The sequence below is a fragment of the Scyliorhinus torazame genome, chromosome 1 (assembly GCF_047496885.1).
Source record: "Scyliorhinus torazame isolate Kashiwa2021f chromosome 1, sScyTor2.1, whole genome shotgun sequence".
Lineage (NCBI taxonomy): Eukaryota > Metazoa > Chordata > Chondrichthyes > Carcharhiniformes > Scyliorhinidae > Scyliorhinus > Scyliorhinus torazame.
The window spans coordinates 223,571,871-223,588,636 of NC_092707.1; the positions used below are offsets into that span (position 1 = coordinate 223,571,871).

The following is a 16,766-nucleotide window of genomic DNA, read 5'->3' on the forward strand; positions in this document are numbered from 1 at the left end:
CTTGGATCCCATGGGTTTTACCTTCGTTATCAGTATCCCATGTGGGACCTTATCAAAAAGCCTTGCTGAAATCCAAGTAGACTACGTCAAATGCATTTCCCTCATTTACCCACCTGGTCACCTCTAGTTGGTCAGTCATGACCTCCCTTAACAAAACCATGCTGACTGTTCTTGATTACTCCCTGCCTCTCCAAATGCAGATTAATTCTGTCTCAGCATTGCTTCCAATAGTTCCCCCACCATTGAGGTTAGACTGTACGACCTGTAGTTTCCTGGTTTATCCCTTCTACTCTTTTTGAATAATGGTACCATATTGGTATCCTCCAGTCCTCTGGCACCTCTCCTGTGGCCAGGGAGAATTGAAAATTATTGCGCCAGCTCCCCTGCTATTTCCTCCTTTGCCTTACTCAACGGCCTGGGATACATTTCATCAGACACTAGAGACTTGTCTCCTTTTAACCATGACAGACCACTCAGAACCTCCTCCCAGTCTATGTTAATTTCTTTAATTTTATCACAGTTTTTCTCCCTGATTTCTATAATCACACTGGCCCTTACACTAGTGAACACCGACACAAAGTATTCATTTAGAACCCTACCTATGTCCTCCTGGTCCACATACAAATTACCACTGTGGTCCTCAATGGGCCCTACTCTTTCCCCAGTTATCCTTTTGCTCTTATTGTACTTGTAAAATAATTTAGGATTTTTCTTTATTTTACGTGCCAGTATCCATTCATGTCTACTTTTTTGCTTTCCTAATTTCCTTTTTAAGTTTCCTCTTGCACATTCGATATACCCTTAGGGCGTCTGCTGTTTTGAGCCCTCGATATCTGCCATGAGCTTCCCTTTTTCTCCTTCTCCAATGCTGTATATCCCTCTCTCCAGGGTTCACTGGATTTGTTGGTCCCAACGTTTTGCTTGATTGGAACATGTTGGCCCTGTACTCTTCCTATTTCCTTCTTGAACGTGCCCCACTTACTGTTTCTTCAACACCACATCTGTGACTAGCCTGCTTCCTGGCTCACAGCATTCTGACTACTAAATGTATCAATTGCGAAGAACATCCTGTTCCCTATGCTTTCCCATTCCTTCCTTTCTCTTGGTTGCTGGCCAGTCATGGTTTACAAAGTACATGGCAGTTTTATTTTACTTGTGCAAAAACAATACATTCATTTTAATAGCATCCTACTATTTTGTGACACTTGACAATATCTTCCTTGGCATAGACAGACGCTAAGTATTCATTTAGTACCTCAGCCATGCCCTCCACCTCCATGCATAAATCCAGTTTTTGGTCCCTATTTCGCCCATTCTTTTCACCATGTTTTTGCCTTAGTAGTAGGTGTGTTATCAGCCATATGTGGGACAGCAATGAGTTGGGTTCCAGTGCTCGTCGACAGACAATTGACCACAGTTTAAGATAGTCTATAAAAGCATCTAGGGTCTTTGCATACAGAGTGCTATCTTAAATTGTTATTATCCGTTACAGGAAGACAATGGAGTAAAATTGGTAGATCCCCTTGGAGAAATGCTTGCGCCTGCATGGGAGGCATATGCCACACAGTTAGCAAATGCAGAAGAACATGATCTGAAATCTGCCTTAACCAATATCCTTGTCAACGAGCCCGTGAACCTGCAGGAAATAGCTCGGATTGTTCTTGGTAGAGATACACGGTATGTGTTGTGGTTTTAAAATTTGGATGTAACTCAAAATCTAAAGAGCATAATTTATTTCCTTGTTTTCGGGATGGGAAGAAGGTTCTGCTCAGCAAACTGCTATTCCATTGTTTTCAGTTTTTGTTGTTGTTTGTGTATCAAACATAGAAGTATAGAATCCCTACACTGCAGAAGGAGGCCCTTCGACCCATCGAGTCTGCACTGACCCTTTGAAAGACCACCCTACCTAGGCCCAATGACCCGCCTCATTCCTATAACCCCATCCTAAGGGGCAATTTAGCATGGCCAATCCACCTAAACTATACATCTTTGGACTGTGGGAGGAAACCGGAGCACCCGGAGGAAATCCACACTGTCACGGGAGAATGTGCAAAATCAGCAAGGTCATCCAAAATCACCTGGGTCCAATATGCTGCCCCATGCCAAAAACATGCCAGTAATTTTATCTTGATATGCAGAATGATTCTTATATCTTAAGTGTATAAGGGCAGAGATGGGAGTTAGGACAGTGAACTGCTCCTCCTGCTAGATGTGGGAGATCAGGGAGCTTTCTAGTGTCCCTGATCGCCCACTATATCTGTGAGAGGTTTGACCAGCTGCATCTCCTCACAGACTGCGTAGTTCGGTTGGAGCAGCAGCTGGACTCATTGCAGAGCCTACAGGGGGGAGAGAGTGTGATAGACACTTGCTTCAGGGAGATGGTCGCACCACAGCTTCAGACAGGTAGATGGGTGAGCGGCAGGAGAGGCAGGCAGGTAAGTCAGGAGTCACCTGTGACTAATCCCCTCTCAAACAGGTATACTGTTTTGGATACTGTTGCGTCGAGGGGGGTGGGGGGCAGAGAGGAGAGGGAATAGCCTCTCGGGAGAAGATACCCGCAGCAGCCAGGCCCATGGCACCACAACTGATTCTGCTGTAGAGCAGGGTTGGGCTAAGTCCTAGTGAATGATAGTAGTAGGAGACTTGATAGTCAGGGGCACAAACAGGTGTTTCTGTGGCTGCAAACGGTACTCTAGGATGGTGTGTTGCCTCCCTGGTGCTAGGGTCCTGGATATCTCTAAATGACTACAGGGCATCCTGAAAAATGAGGGTAAACAGACAGATGTCATTGTCCACATTGATGAGACAGGATTGATTAATGATCTCATAGTTCGGGATCCTCTCGGAAGGAGTGATCATAATATGGTGGAATTTAAAATACAGATGGAGGGTGAGAAGGTAAAATCAGACACGATTGTTTTGTGCTTAAACAAAGGAGATTACAATGGGATGAGAGAAGAGCTAGTTAAGGTAGACTGGGAGCAAAAACTTTATGGTGAAACAGTTGAACAGTGGAGAACCTTCCAAGCGATTTTTCACAGTGCTTAGCAAAGGTTTATACCAACATAAAGGAAGGACGGTAGAAAGAGGGAAAATCGACCATGGATATCTAAGGAAATAAGGGAGAGTATCAAATTGAAGGAAAAAGCATACAAAGTGGCAAAGGTTAGTAGGAGACGAGAGGACTGGGAAATCTTTAGGGGGGCAACAGAAAGCTACTAAAAAAGCTATAAAGATTAAAATAGATTGTGAGAGTAAACTGGCTCAGAATATAAAAACATAGAATCATAGAGTTTACAGTACAGAAGGAGGCCATTCGGCCCATCGAGTCTGCACTAGCTCTTGGAAAGAGCACCCTACCCAATTAAGATGAGAAGGGAGATTTAATAATGGGAGATGAGAAAATGGATGAGGAACTGAACAGGTTTTTTGGGTCGGTCTTCACAGTGGAAGACACATAACATGCCAGTGACTGATGGAAATGAGGCTATGACAGGTGAGGACCTTGAGAGGATTGATATCACCAAGGAGGTAGTGATGGGCAAGCTAATGGGGCTAAAGGTAGACAAGTCTCTTGGCCTGATGGAATGCATCCCAGAGTGTTAAAAGAGATGGCTAGGGAAATTGCAAATGCACTAGTGATAATTTACCAAAATTCACTAGACTCTGGGGTGGTCCCGGCGGATTGGAAATTAGCAAACATGACACCACTGTTTAAAAAAGGAGGCAGGCAGAAAGCGGGTAACTATAGGCAAGTGACCTTAACTTCGGTAGTGGGGAAGATGCTGGAATCTATCATCGAGGAAGAAATAGCGAGGCATCTGGATGGAAATTGTCCCATTGGGCAGATGCAGCATGGGTTCATAAAGGGCAGGTCGTGCCTAACTAATTTAGTGGAATTTTGTGAGGGCATTACCAGAGCGGTAGATAACAGGGCGCCAATGGATGTGGTATATCTGGATTTCCAGAAAGCTTTTGACAAGGTGCCACACAAAAGATTGCTGCATAAGATAAAGATGCATGGCATTAAGGGTAAAGTAGTAGCATGGATAGAGGATTGGTTAATTAATAGAAAGCAAAGAGTGGGGATTAATGGGTGTTTATCTGGTTGGCAATCAGTAGCGAGTGCTGTCCCTCATGGTTCCGTGTTGGGCCTACAATTGTTCATAATTTACATAGATGATTTGGAGTTGGGGACCAAGAGCAATGTGTCCAAGTTTGCAGACGACACTTAAGATGAGTGGTAAAGCAAAGTGCAGAGGATACCGGAAGCCTGCAGAGGGATTTGGATAGGTTAAGTGAATGGGCTAGGGTCTGGCAGATGGAATACAATGTTGACAAATGTGAGGTTATCCATTTTGGTAGGAATAACAGCAAAAGGGATTATTATTTAAATGATAAAATATTAAAACATGCTGCTGTGCAGAGAGACCTGGGTGTGCTAGTGCATGAGTCGCAAAAAGTTGGTTTACAGGTGCAACAGGTGACTAAGAAGGCAAATGGAATTTTATCCTCCATTGCTAGAGGGATGGAGGATGGAGTTTAAGACTAGGGAGGTTATGCTGCAATTGTGTAAGGTGTTAGTGAGGTCACACCTGGAGTATTGTGTTCAGTTTTGGTCTCCTTACCTGAGAAAGGACGTATTGGTGCTGGAGGGTGTGCAGAGGAGATTCACTAGGTTAATCCCAGAGCTGAAGGGGTTGGTTTACGAGGAGAGGCTGAGTAGACTGGGACTGTACTCGTTGGAATTTAGAAGGATGCGGGGGGATCTTACAGAAACGTATAATATTATGAAGGGAATAGATGGGATAGATGCGGGCAGGTTGTTTCCACTGGCGGGTGAAAGCAGAACTAGGGGGCATAGCCTCAAAATAAGGGGAAGTAGATTTAGGACTGAGTTTAGGAGGAACTTCTTCACCCCAAGGGTTGTGAATCTATGGAATTCCTTGCCCAGTGAAGCAGTAGAGGCTCCTTCATTAAATGTTTTTAAGATAAAGATAGTTTTTTGAAGAATAAAGGGATTAAGGGTTATGGTGTTCGGGCCGGAAAGTGGAGCTGAGTCCACAAAAGATCAGCCATGATCTCATTGAATGGTGGAGCAGGCTCGAGGGGCCAGATGGCCTACTCCTGCTCCTAGTTCTTATGTTCTTATGTTCCCGTGTTCAGTTTGTACCCTGAAAAACTACCAATATCCCTCTGGATCCGCAGAACCTCCCCCATCCCCTCCGCAGGGTCCGAAATGTACAGGAGCAAATCATCCACGTATAGCGAGACCCGATGCCCCCCCCCCCCCTTCCCGAACCAGTCCCTGCCAGTTCTCGAGGCTCTCAGTGCCATAGCTAGTGGTTCTATAGCTAGGGCAAATAGTAACGGGGAGAGGGGACACCCCTGCCTCGTTCCCCGGTGAAGCTCGAAGTATCCCGACCTCAGCCGGTTTGTACATACACTTGCTACAGGCGCCTGGTACAGCAATTTCATCCAGCCAATAAAGCCCTCACCAAACCCAAACCTCCCCAGCGTTTCCCACAGGTACTCCCATTCCACCCGGTCAAAGGCTTTCTCTGCGACCATCGCTGTTACCACCTCCGCCTCCCCTCCCTCTGAGGGCATCATGATAATATTCAAAAGTCTCCGGAGATTGGTATTGAGTTGTCTGCCTTTAACAAACCCAGTCTGGTTTTCCTCTATCACCCCTGGGACGCAATCCTCAATTCTTGTGGCCAGAATCTAGCAATCTGGCATCCCGTTTAAAAGCGAAATCGGCCTGTATGACCCGCAATGTTCCGGGTCCTTCCCTCGTTTAAGAATGAATGAGATCAAGGCCTGTGACATTGTTGGGGGAGGGTTCCTTTCTCTCTAGCCTCTTTGAAGGTCCTCATCAGGAGTGGGCTCAATATTTCCGAAAATTTCTTATAGAATTCTACCTGGTAACCGTCCGGTCCCGGGGCGTTACCCAATTGCATGCCCGCTATACCCTTGACAATCTCCTCCAATTCAGTCGGGGCCCCCAGCCCCTCCACCAGGTCCTCTTCCACCTTTGGAAACCTCAGCTGGTCCAAAAATTGCCTCATCCCTTCCACTCCCGTCGGGGGCTCCGACTCGTATAGTTTACTATAGAACTCCTTAAAGACTCCGTTCACCCCCCCCTGGATCCAAGACCGTGTTACCCTCCTTATTCTTTACTCTCCCGATTTCCCTGGCCCCCTCTCTCTTTCGCAGTTGGTGTGCCAGCATTCTACTCGCTTTCTCCCCGTACTCGTAGACCGCTTTCCCTGTGGTCAGCAGTTCAAACTCCGCCTGCAGACTCTGCCGCTCCCTCAGTAGCCCCGCCTCGGGGGGGCCTCCGTATCTCCTGTCCACTCGGAGTATCTCCTCCACCAGTCTCTCCCTCTCCGCTCTTTCTCTCTTTTCCCTATGGAATCGAATTGAGATGAGTTCCCATCTGACAACTGCCTTCAGAGCCTCCCAGACCATTGCCGCTGCTACCTCACCCGTATCGTTTGTTTCCAGGTAATCCTGGATGTTTCTGCTAATCCGCCCGCAAACCTCTTTGTCCGCCAGCAGCCCCACATCCAGTCTCCAGAGTGGGTGCTGCCCTCTCTCCTCACTAAGCCGCAGGTCCGACTCGGCACGTTTTCCCCAGCCCACGGCGCAAGCTCCCCAACTCACTCGGCACGTTTTCCCCAGCTCACGGCGCATGCTCCCCAACCCACTCGGCACGTTTCCCCCAGCCCACGGCGCAAGCTCCCCAACTCACTCGGCACGTTTCCCCCAGCCCACGGCGCAAGCTCGCCAACTCACTCGGCACGTTTTCCCCAGCCCACAGCGCAAGCTCCCCAACTCACTCGGCACGTTTCCCCCAGCCCACGGCGCAAGCTCCCCAACTCACTCGGCACGTTTCCCCCAGCCCACGGCGCAAGCTCGCCAACTCACTCGGCACGTTTTCCCCAGCCCACAGCGCATGCTCCCCAACTCACTCGGCACGGGTTCCCCAACTCAGTCGGCGCATGCTCCCCAACTCACTTGGCACGTGATCCCCAGCCCATGGCACATGCTCCCCAACTCACGGCACGTTTTCACCAGCCCACGGCGCATGCTCAAAGAAAAAAAAGAAAAAGAAAAAAAAAACTAAGCCGCAGGTCCACCCAGTGCGGGGCATGGTCCGAGACTGTGATTGCTGAGTATTCTGTCCAAGTCACCTTTGGGATTAACGCCCTGCTCAAGACAAAGAAGTCTATGTGGGAATAAACCTTATAAACGTGGGAGAAAAAAATGAACTCCTTCGCTCTCGGCCGCGTGAACCTCCAGGGATCCACCCCCTCCCCCATCTGCTCCATAAAACCCTTCAGTTCCTTAGCCACTGCCGGTTGCTTCCCTGTCCTGGACTTCGACCGGTCCAGCTCGGGGTCAATGACTGTGTTAAAGTCTACTCCCATGATCAGGTTGTGTGACTCGAAGTCCGGGATTTTGCCTAGCATGCGCCTCATAAATTCCACATCATCCCAATTCGGAGCGTAGATGTTCACAAACACCACCCAGACCCCCTCCCACTTTCCACTCACCATTATATACCTGCCCCCCTTATCTGCCACAATTCTCCCAGCCTCGAATGCCACACCCTTACTGATCAGAATTGCTACCCCGCGGTCTTCGAATCCAGCCCTGAATGGAACACCTGGCCTCCCCATCCCTTTCTCAATCTTGTATGATCTGCGAGCTTTAAATGTGTCTCCTGAAGCAATATGTCCATATCATAATTAAGTGAACGTATAGCGAAGCCATGATGAACAGCCTTAATTTTATTGCATAATACCAATTAAAGAATATACCATGTCTGCCCATCATCATTGTTTGTCTCGCTTGGTTTAAAAAAGATGACTTCTAATCTTTTTTTGTTGCCCTTTTTTGTACTGGGCAGATTGAAAAAGCTGGGCACTGCATTTTTGTTCACTGGCCACATTTTGAAAGTCACTAAACTTTCTCCAAGTAGAGAACTGGTTATTTCCCAGCACAGATGCATGGGTGGTAGAGAGAATAATACTGCCAAAAAATGTATTTTTACCAGGGCAGCACGGTAGCATTGTAAATAGCACAATTGCTTCACAGCTCCAGGGTCCCAGGTTCGATTCCGGCTTGGGTCACTGTCTGTGCGGAGTCTGCACATCCTCCCCGAGTGCGCGTGGGTTTCCTCCGGGTCCTCCGGTTTCCTCCCACAGTCCAAAGATGTGCAGGTTAGGTGGATTGGCCATGATAAATTGCCCTTAGTGTCCAAAATTGCCCTTAGTATTGGGTAGGGATACTGGGTTATGGGGATAGGGTGGAGGTGTTAACCTTGGGTAGGGTGCTCTTTCCAAGAGCCGGTGCAGACTCGATGAGCCGAATGGTCTCCTTCTGCACTGTAAATTGTATGATCTATGACTCTGTGCCTCTGTGCTCTAGGGATGCACATCGAGCCAAATATCAACTGGAGGATCACCAACTTGGTGAAAGATGCTCTTTGGTCTGCCCAATCTTCCAGTGCAAAGAATTGTCCTCGACAAAGTGTTGCAGACTGGCACATTCCAAGGTGCTAGACTATGTGCTGAGGGACAGACTCAAACTTGGGGTGCCACCAAGGCGGAATGGGGAGAGGCCTTTCAGCCAATGTACACTGAGGGGCTAGCAACTGGGTACTTAACCCCGAGTGTATAAAGTAAATGTAACTCTGTTGAAACAACTCAGAATGCAATATGACCTATGTGTACAATTTGAACAGCATTGTACTTTCTGTAATGAAAATATTGGAATGTCTGTAATGTTCTCGTTATTGTGTCGAAGCACCTCAGAGTGCATTTTGATCTCACTAGAAAATATGAATATCATTGCACTTTACTGTTGCGACAATTTTGAATGTTTTCTAATGTTTCTTTCATGTATTTGATGAATAAAGTTCTTTACGCAAAGAGTAGTGAGGCCGTGGAATGCCCTACCTGCTACAGTAGTGAACTCTCCAACATTGAGGGCATTTAAAAGTTTATTGGATAAGCATATCGATGATAATGGCATAGTGTAGGTTAGATGGCTTTTGTTTCGGTGCAACATTGTGGGCTGAAGGGCCTGTACTGCGCTGTATTGTTCTATGTTCTATGTTCTAAAGTATATTTTTGCAACAAAGAAAAAAAAAAGAATTGAATGCATGGCCTGATAAGTGTGGTGGACGCAGGTTTAATTGAGGCATTCAAGAGGGGATTGGATTATTGTCTGAAAAGGAATGGGAGGCAGGCAATGGCAGGAAGTGAATCACTCATTTGGAGAGCCAACGCAGCGATGATGTGATTTATGTCCATCTATGCTGCAGCAGTTCTGTGCTCTGTGTTGAATATTCACAGCCTTTTAAGACCTGATACCACTCTCGTGAATTATTGCTTTCTCAACCAGTCTTGCCACTTTCAATGATTTGTGCACATATACCTTGACCTCTCTGTTCTTGGGCCCTTTTTAGAACTGTACTCTTTAGTTCATATTGCCGTACCTTGTTCTTCATACCAAAATGTATCACTTTGCACTTTGTCTTAGATTTCATCTGCCTATTACACCAGCCTGTCCATGCCCTCTTTGAAGTATATGAGACATTCTTCTCACTGTTCACTTCTTTTCCAAGTTTTGTGCCATCTGCAGTTAAGGATTGGTTCTAATATCAACCCCTGGAGATACCACTAGATACTCTTTCAGTCCAAATGACAACCATTCTCTCTCTTCCTGTCCTTTTAGACAATTTCATATCTATGGTGCCACTACCACTTTTTTCCATGGGCTTCAGCTTTGCTGAGAAGCCTATTATGTGACTATTTTGGAAGTCCACCCATACAACATCAACACCATGTGCCTCATTAACCCTTTCATATCAACGTGACTAAAATATCATTCAAGTTAAATATAACTTACCTTTTGTCAAATCTATTCTGCCTATCCTTAATTAATCCACATTGTCCAATTTTATCCTAAGTCACTGTTTCTAAAGCTTTCTGGCCATTAAGGTTAAATTTGTTGACCTATTCTTGCTGGGTTCATCCTTGTAAACCTTTTGAAGATGGGTGCAACGTTAGCAACTCTTCAATTCTTTGGAGAATTTTGCATTTTGCAGCTGTATAGAACATTAGTTAGGCCACACCCTAACTTCCACCCTTCTATGTGAGAAGAAGAGGAAATTTACCCACTATTTCCACCTTTCCTCAGCAATCTAGGATGGTTCTGCTGACTTATCAACTTTAAGCACAGCCAGCCTTTGTCTTTATAATTTTTTGGCCTAATAATTATCTCTGCTATCTCGTTTCACAATTATTTTGGTAGTTTCTTCCTTGGTTAAAAAAGAAGAAATGTAAAGTGCTCATTGAGATCTCAGCCATGCCATCTGCTTCCATGCACTTTTGGTCCCAAATTAGCCACCACCCCTCCTTTTACAATTCATAAAGTTACCGACTCTTGCATTTTCTGTTATGTTAGTTACTTGTCTGTTGTTATCCTCTCTTTGCCCCTCATTTTTCTTCCCCTCTATCTTTGTTTATTCAGCCAGTTCTCGCTTATATTCACAGCATGACATCTGTAATATGTCTACTTTCTCTACAAAGAACAAAGAAAAGTACAGCACAGGAACAGGCCCTTTGGCCCTCCAAGCCTGTGCCGACCATGCTGCCTGTCTAAACTAAAATCTTCTACACTTCCTGGGTCCGTATCCCTCTGTTCCCATCCTATTCATGTATTTGTCAAGATGACCCTTAAATGTCACTATCGTCCCTGCTTCCACCATCTCCTCCGGCAGCGAGTTCCAGGCACCCACTACCCTCTGTAAAAAAAAAAAAAAAAAAAAAAAAAAAAAAAAAAAAAAAAAAACTTGCCTCGTACATCTACTCTAAACCTTGCCCTTCACACCTTCAACCTATGCCCCCTAGTAATTGACCTCTCTACCCCGGGGAAAAGCCTCTGACTATCCACTCTGTCTATGCCCCTCATAATTTTGTAGACCTCTATCAGGTCGCCCCTCAACCTCCGTTGTTCCAGTGAGAACAAACCGAGTTTATTCAACCTCTCCTCATAGCTAATGCCCTCCATACCAGGCAACATCCTGGTGAATCTCTTCTGCACCCTCTCTAAAGCCTCCACACCCTTCTGGTTGTTTGGTGACCAGAATTGAACACTATACTCCAAGTGTGGCCTAACTAAGGTTCTATACAGCTGCAAAATGACTTGCCAATTCTTATACTCAATGCCCCGGCCAATGAAGGCAAGCATGCCGTATGCCTTCTTGACTACTTTCTCCACCTGTGTTGCCCCTTTCAGTGACCTGTGGACCTGTACACCTAGATCTCTGACTGTCAATACTCTTGAGGGTTCTACCATTCACTGTATATTCCGTACCTGCATTAGACCTTCCAAAATGCATTACCTCACATTTGTCCGGATTAAACTCCATCTGCCATCTCTCCGCCCAAGTCTCCAAACAATCTAAATCCTGCTGTTTCCTCTGACTGTCCTCATCGCTATCCGCAATTCCACCAACCTTTGTGTCGTCTGCAAACTTACTAATCAGACCAATTACATTTTCCTCCAAATCATTTATATATACGATGAACAGCAAAGTTCCCAGCATCTACTCCAGTTGTCTCTCTTTTTTGTCACTAGAGAGCTCTGCTAATGGTTGTTTTATCTTTCTCCTTTGTGGAGATGTACCTAGACTACGCAAACCATCACTTCTCTTGCGCAACCCATTATTCAGTGAGTTTTGCATGCCAGTCTTTGATTCCAGTTTACCCTTGGCAGATGCCTTCTCAACCACTGAAATTGGCATTCTTCCTTTTAAGTACTTCACTCTAGATTATCCTGTGTCCTTTTCCATAGCTAAAGTTCACAATACTATGATTGCTGTACCCGAATTGGTATTTGATCCATAATGACCTTCCTCTTCCCAGAACTAAATTTAGCAATGCCTTCTTCCTCATTGATCTGAACCTAATGATCAAGAAACTTCTTTTGAACACACTTCAGAAATTTGTATCCTCTCTGCCCTTTATGTTATCACTATTTTAATCTACATTAGGATAATTGAAGTCTCCATTATCTCTACTTTATCGTTCTTGCACACCTCTGTAATTTCTCTGTAAATTTGCTCCTCCATATACTTCCCACTATAGGCCTACAGAATAACAGCCAGCAGAGCAATGACACTGAGCCTTTGTTGCATTGTGCTGCCCTGACTGAACCGGTGAGTGCACCCTCTTCTCAACAAATGCCTGTAAACCATGCTCCCCCTAACCCCAGAGGTGGCAATACAGTGGTATACAGTTGGGAGGGTGTTGCCCAGAGAGTTCTCAACATCGACTCTGGACCCCTTGAAGTCTAATGGCATCAGGTCAAACATGGGCAAAGAACCCTCCTGCTGACCATCCTTCAACTGTATCCCGTATTCCTCCATGTTGAACACCACTTGAGGAAGCACTGAGGTTGGCGAGGATGCAAAATGTACTCTGGGTGCGACGTTTCAATGTTCCACACCAAGAGTGGCTCGGTAGCACCACCAGAGACTAAGCTGGCCAAGTCCTAAAGGACATAGCTGCAAGACTAGGTCTGTGGCAGGTGATGAGGAAACTAAAAACAAAGAAAAACGTACTTGACATCATCCTCACCAGACTCATTGGTCCATGACATTATTGGTAGGAGAGACCACACAGTCCTTGTGGATATGAAGTCCCGTCTTTACATAGAAGAGACACCATCGTGTAGTGTGGCACTACCGATGTGCCAAATGGGATAGATTTAGAACCAGTCAGCAACTCCCGACTGGGCAACCATGAAGCTCTGTCGGCCATCAGCTGCACAATGAGGGGGTCAACCGTGGTTGAATCAAGAGTGCAGGAGAGTATGGCAGGAAAATCATTAAGCTTACCTAAAAATGAGGTTTTAACCTGGTGAAGCCACAACACAGAACTACTAGTGTGCCAAACAGCATAAGCACCAAGTAATAGACATAGCTAAGCGATTCCACAACTTTGTAGTCCTGCCACATCCAGTCGTGAATGGTACTGGACAATTGAACAACTCACTGGAGGAGGTCCACAAATATCTTCATCCTCCATGATGGAGGAGCCCAGCACACACGTGCAAAAGATAAGGGTGAAGCATTCACCACAGTCTTCAGCCAAAAGAGCAGAGTAAACGATCCATCTCAATCCCCTTCGGTGGTCTCCAGCATCACAGGTGCCAGTTTTCAGCCAATTTGATTCACTGCACATGATATCAAGAAACAACTGAAGGCACTGGATAGTGCAAAGGTTATAGACCCTGACAATATTCCGGCAATAGTACTGAAGACTTGTGCTCCAGAACTTGCTTGCGCCCCTTGCCAAACTGTTCCAGTGCACCTACAACGCTAGCACATACCTTACAATGTGGACAACTGCCCAGGTATGTCCTGTGCACGTAGCAGGACATATCAACTGCCCCATCAGTCTACTCTCAATCATCTACTGTGATGGAAGGAGTCATTAACAATGCTTCTTTAGCAGTAACCTGCTCGCGACGCTCAGCTTGGGTTCAGCCAGGGTCACTCTGCTCCTGCCCTCATTAGAGCCTTGGTTCAAGCATGGACAAAAGAGCGGAGTTCCAGAGTTGAGGTGAGAGTTTCTGCCCTTGACATCAAGGCAGCCCTTGACATCAAGGCAGCATTTGACCGAGTGATGCAACCAAGCAAAACTGAGTCGGTGGGAATCGGGTGGATGGGGGTAACCCTATGCTGGTTGGAGTCATATCTGGCACAAAGGAAGAGATTTGGTGGTGAAGGTCAGTCATCTCCGTTCCAGGACATCACTGCAAGAGTTCATAAGAACATAAGAACTAGGAGCAGGAGTAGACCATCTGGCCCCTCGAGCCTGCTCTGCTATTCAATGACATCATGGCTGATCTTTTGTGGACTCAGCTCCACTTTCCGGCCCGAACACCATAACCCTCAATCCCTTTATTCTTCAAAAAACTATCTATCTTTATCTTAAAAACATTTAATGAAGGAGCCTCTACTGCTTCACTGGGCAAGGAATTCCATAGGTTCACAACCCTTTGGGTGAAGAAGTTCCTCCTAAACTCAGTCCTAAATCTACTTCCCCTTATTTTGAGGCTATGCCCCCTAGTTCTGCTTTCACCCGCCAGTGGAAACAACCTCCCTGCATCTACCCTATCTATTCCCTTCATTATTTTATATGTTTCTATAAGAACCACCTCATCCTTCTAAATTCCAACGAGTACAGTCCCAGTCTACTCAACTTCCCTTCAGCTCTGGGATTAACCTAGTGAATCTCCTCTGCACACCCTCCAGCACCAGTACGTCCTTTCTCAGGTAAGGAGACCAAAACTGAACACAATACTCCAGGTGTGACCAGGAGTTCTCCCAGTGAGCCAGAGAGAAGACAGAGCCAGGAGTGCGACACAGCTAAGAGTGAGTTTGGGAATTTGAATCGAGGTGGGAATTGAATTGAATTGAATCAGTAAGGCAGCTCCTTTTAAATTTCAGGAGTTTAAATTAATTTAAATTAAGCTAGTATTGTGCAGTGTAGGTTAACAAGGGCTGCCCCACCCACTCACATAACTGGTTGGCAGTTAAGTGTCAGTCACTTTAATCTACTTTGATCTAAAAGCAGGTGGGGGAGGAGAGTCAATTCAGGACAGTTCAAAAAGAGCCACTTGTAAACTCGCTCCTAGTGAGTTCTCCCACTGAGCCAGAGAGAAGACAGAGCCAGGTGTGAGACACAGCTAAGAGTGAGTTTGGGAATTTGAATCGAGGTGGGAATTCAAAGCTGGGTGGGGAGGAAGTGCTTTTTGTGACTGGTAAGTAGTGGTTCTGTTTTTCTGTTTCTTTTCATTGGTATATTTTTTTTTTCTTCGTTGTTTATTTATTTATTTACATTTTTTTGGGGGGAAATTGAAATTGTTGAAGTTAACCCAAGGTTTAAGACATGGCAGGAGATCTCAGACCCGTGTCATGCTCCTAGTGTGCGATGTGGGAGCTCAGGGACACGTTCACCGTTCCTGGCTCCTTCACGTGCAAGAGGTGTGTCCAGTTGCAGCTCCTGTTAGACCGCTTGACGGCTCTGGAGCTGCGGATGGACTCACTCTGGAGCGTCCGCGATGCTGAGGACGTCGTGGATAGCACGTTTAGCGAGTTGGTCACACCGCAGGTGAAAGGTACTGGGGGAGATCGTAAATGGGTGACCAAAAGACAGAGCAAGAGTAGGAAGGCAGTGCAGGTGTCCTCTGCGGTCATCTCCCTGCAAAACAGATATACCGCTTTGGATACTGTTGAGGGAGATGGCTCACGAGGGGAAGGCAGCAGCAGCCAGGTTCATGGCACTGTGACTGGCTCTGTTGCGCAGCTGGGTAGGAAGAAGAATGGCAGGGCAATAGTGATAGGGGACTCAATCGTAAGGGGAATAGACAGGCGGTTCTGCGAACGCAATCGAGACTCCAGGATGGTATGTTGCCTCCCTGTGCAAGGGTCAAGGATGTCTCTGAGCAGCTGCAGGACATTCTGGGGGGGGGGGGGGAGGGGGGAGGGAAAGAGAGAGGAGAGAGGGTGAACAGCCAGCTGTCGTGGTGCACATAGGCACCAACGATATAGGTAAAAAAACGGGATGATGTCCTACAAGCTGAATTTAGGGAGCTAGGAGTTAAACTAAAAAGTAGGACCTCAAAGGTAGTAATCTCAGGATTGCTACCAGTGCCACGAGCTAGTCAGAGTAGGAATGTCAGGATAGAGAGGATGAATACGTGGCTCGAGAGATGGTGCAAGAGGGAGGGATTCAAATTCCTGGGACATTGGAACCGGTTCTGGGGGAGGTGGGACCAGTACAAACCGGACGGTCTGCACCTGGGCAGGACTGGAACCGATGTCCTAGGGGGGGTGTTTGCTAGAGCTGTTGGGGAGAGTTTAAACTAATGTGGCAGGGGGATGGGAACTGATGCAGGAAGTTGGAAGGTAGTAAAACAGGGACAGAAATAAAAGGCAGTAAGGAGGAAAGTGTAAGGCAGAGAAGCCATAGTCAAAAATCAAAAAGGGCGACAGTACAAGGTACAGTGACTGAGGGGAGCTCAGTGAATAGGACCAGGAATACTAAAAGAAATAAAACGGGAAGTGAAAACATTAATGGTAAGCAATGCGGCAGGTTGTTACAGGAAAATATGGGTTCAACGACAAGGAAAATTAGGAGAAAGGTTAAGAGGAAATATAACTTAGGAGAGGTTACTGATCGAGGTGTTAAGATTCAGAACAGAGGTAAAAAAGCCAACATAAGTGTACTTTACCTGAATGCTCGTAGTATTCGGAATAAGGTAAATGAGTTAATGGCGCAAATCATCGTGAATGACTATGATTTAGTGGCCATTACTGAAACATGGTTAGAGGATGGTCACGACTGGGAGTTAAATATCCGAGGGTATCAAACCTTTCGGAAGGACAGAGTGGATGGTAAGGGAGGTGGTGTAGCTCTGTTATTTAAGGATGACATCCAGGCAACAGTAAGGGATGACATCGGTGCTATGGAGGATAAGGTTGAATCCATTTGGGTGGAAATCAGGAATAGTAAGGCGAGAAAGTCACTGATAGGAGTAATCTATAGGCCACCAAATAGTAACATTATGGTGGGGCAGGCAATAAACAAAGAAATAACTGATGCATGTAGAAATGGTACAGCAGTTATCATGGGGGATTTTAATCTACATGTCGATTGGTTTAACCAGGTCGGTCA

At 46.1% G+C, this 16,766-nt stretch overlaps 1 protein-coding gene across 5 annotated transcripts in view; it reads left to right on the forward strand.

Moving 5' to 3' along the window:
• Positions 1–16,766, forward strand: part of pgm3 (phosphoglucomutase 3) — a 150,808-nt gene that overhangs the window by 36,954 nt on the left and 97,088 nt on the right. For all 5 annotated transcript variants that reach the window (XM_072502789.1, XM_072502798.1, XM_072502784.1 and 2 more), the window contains exon 3: positions 1,493–1,677. In XM_072502789.1, the coding sequence (XP_072358890.1) occupies positions 1,493–1,677 (185 nt within the window). The remainder of the gene's footprint in view (positions 1–1,492; positions 1,678–16,766) is intronic.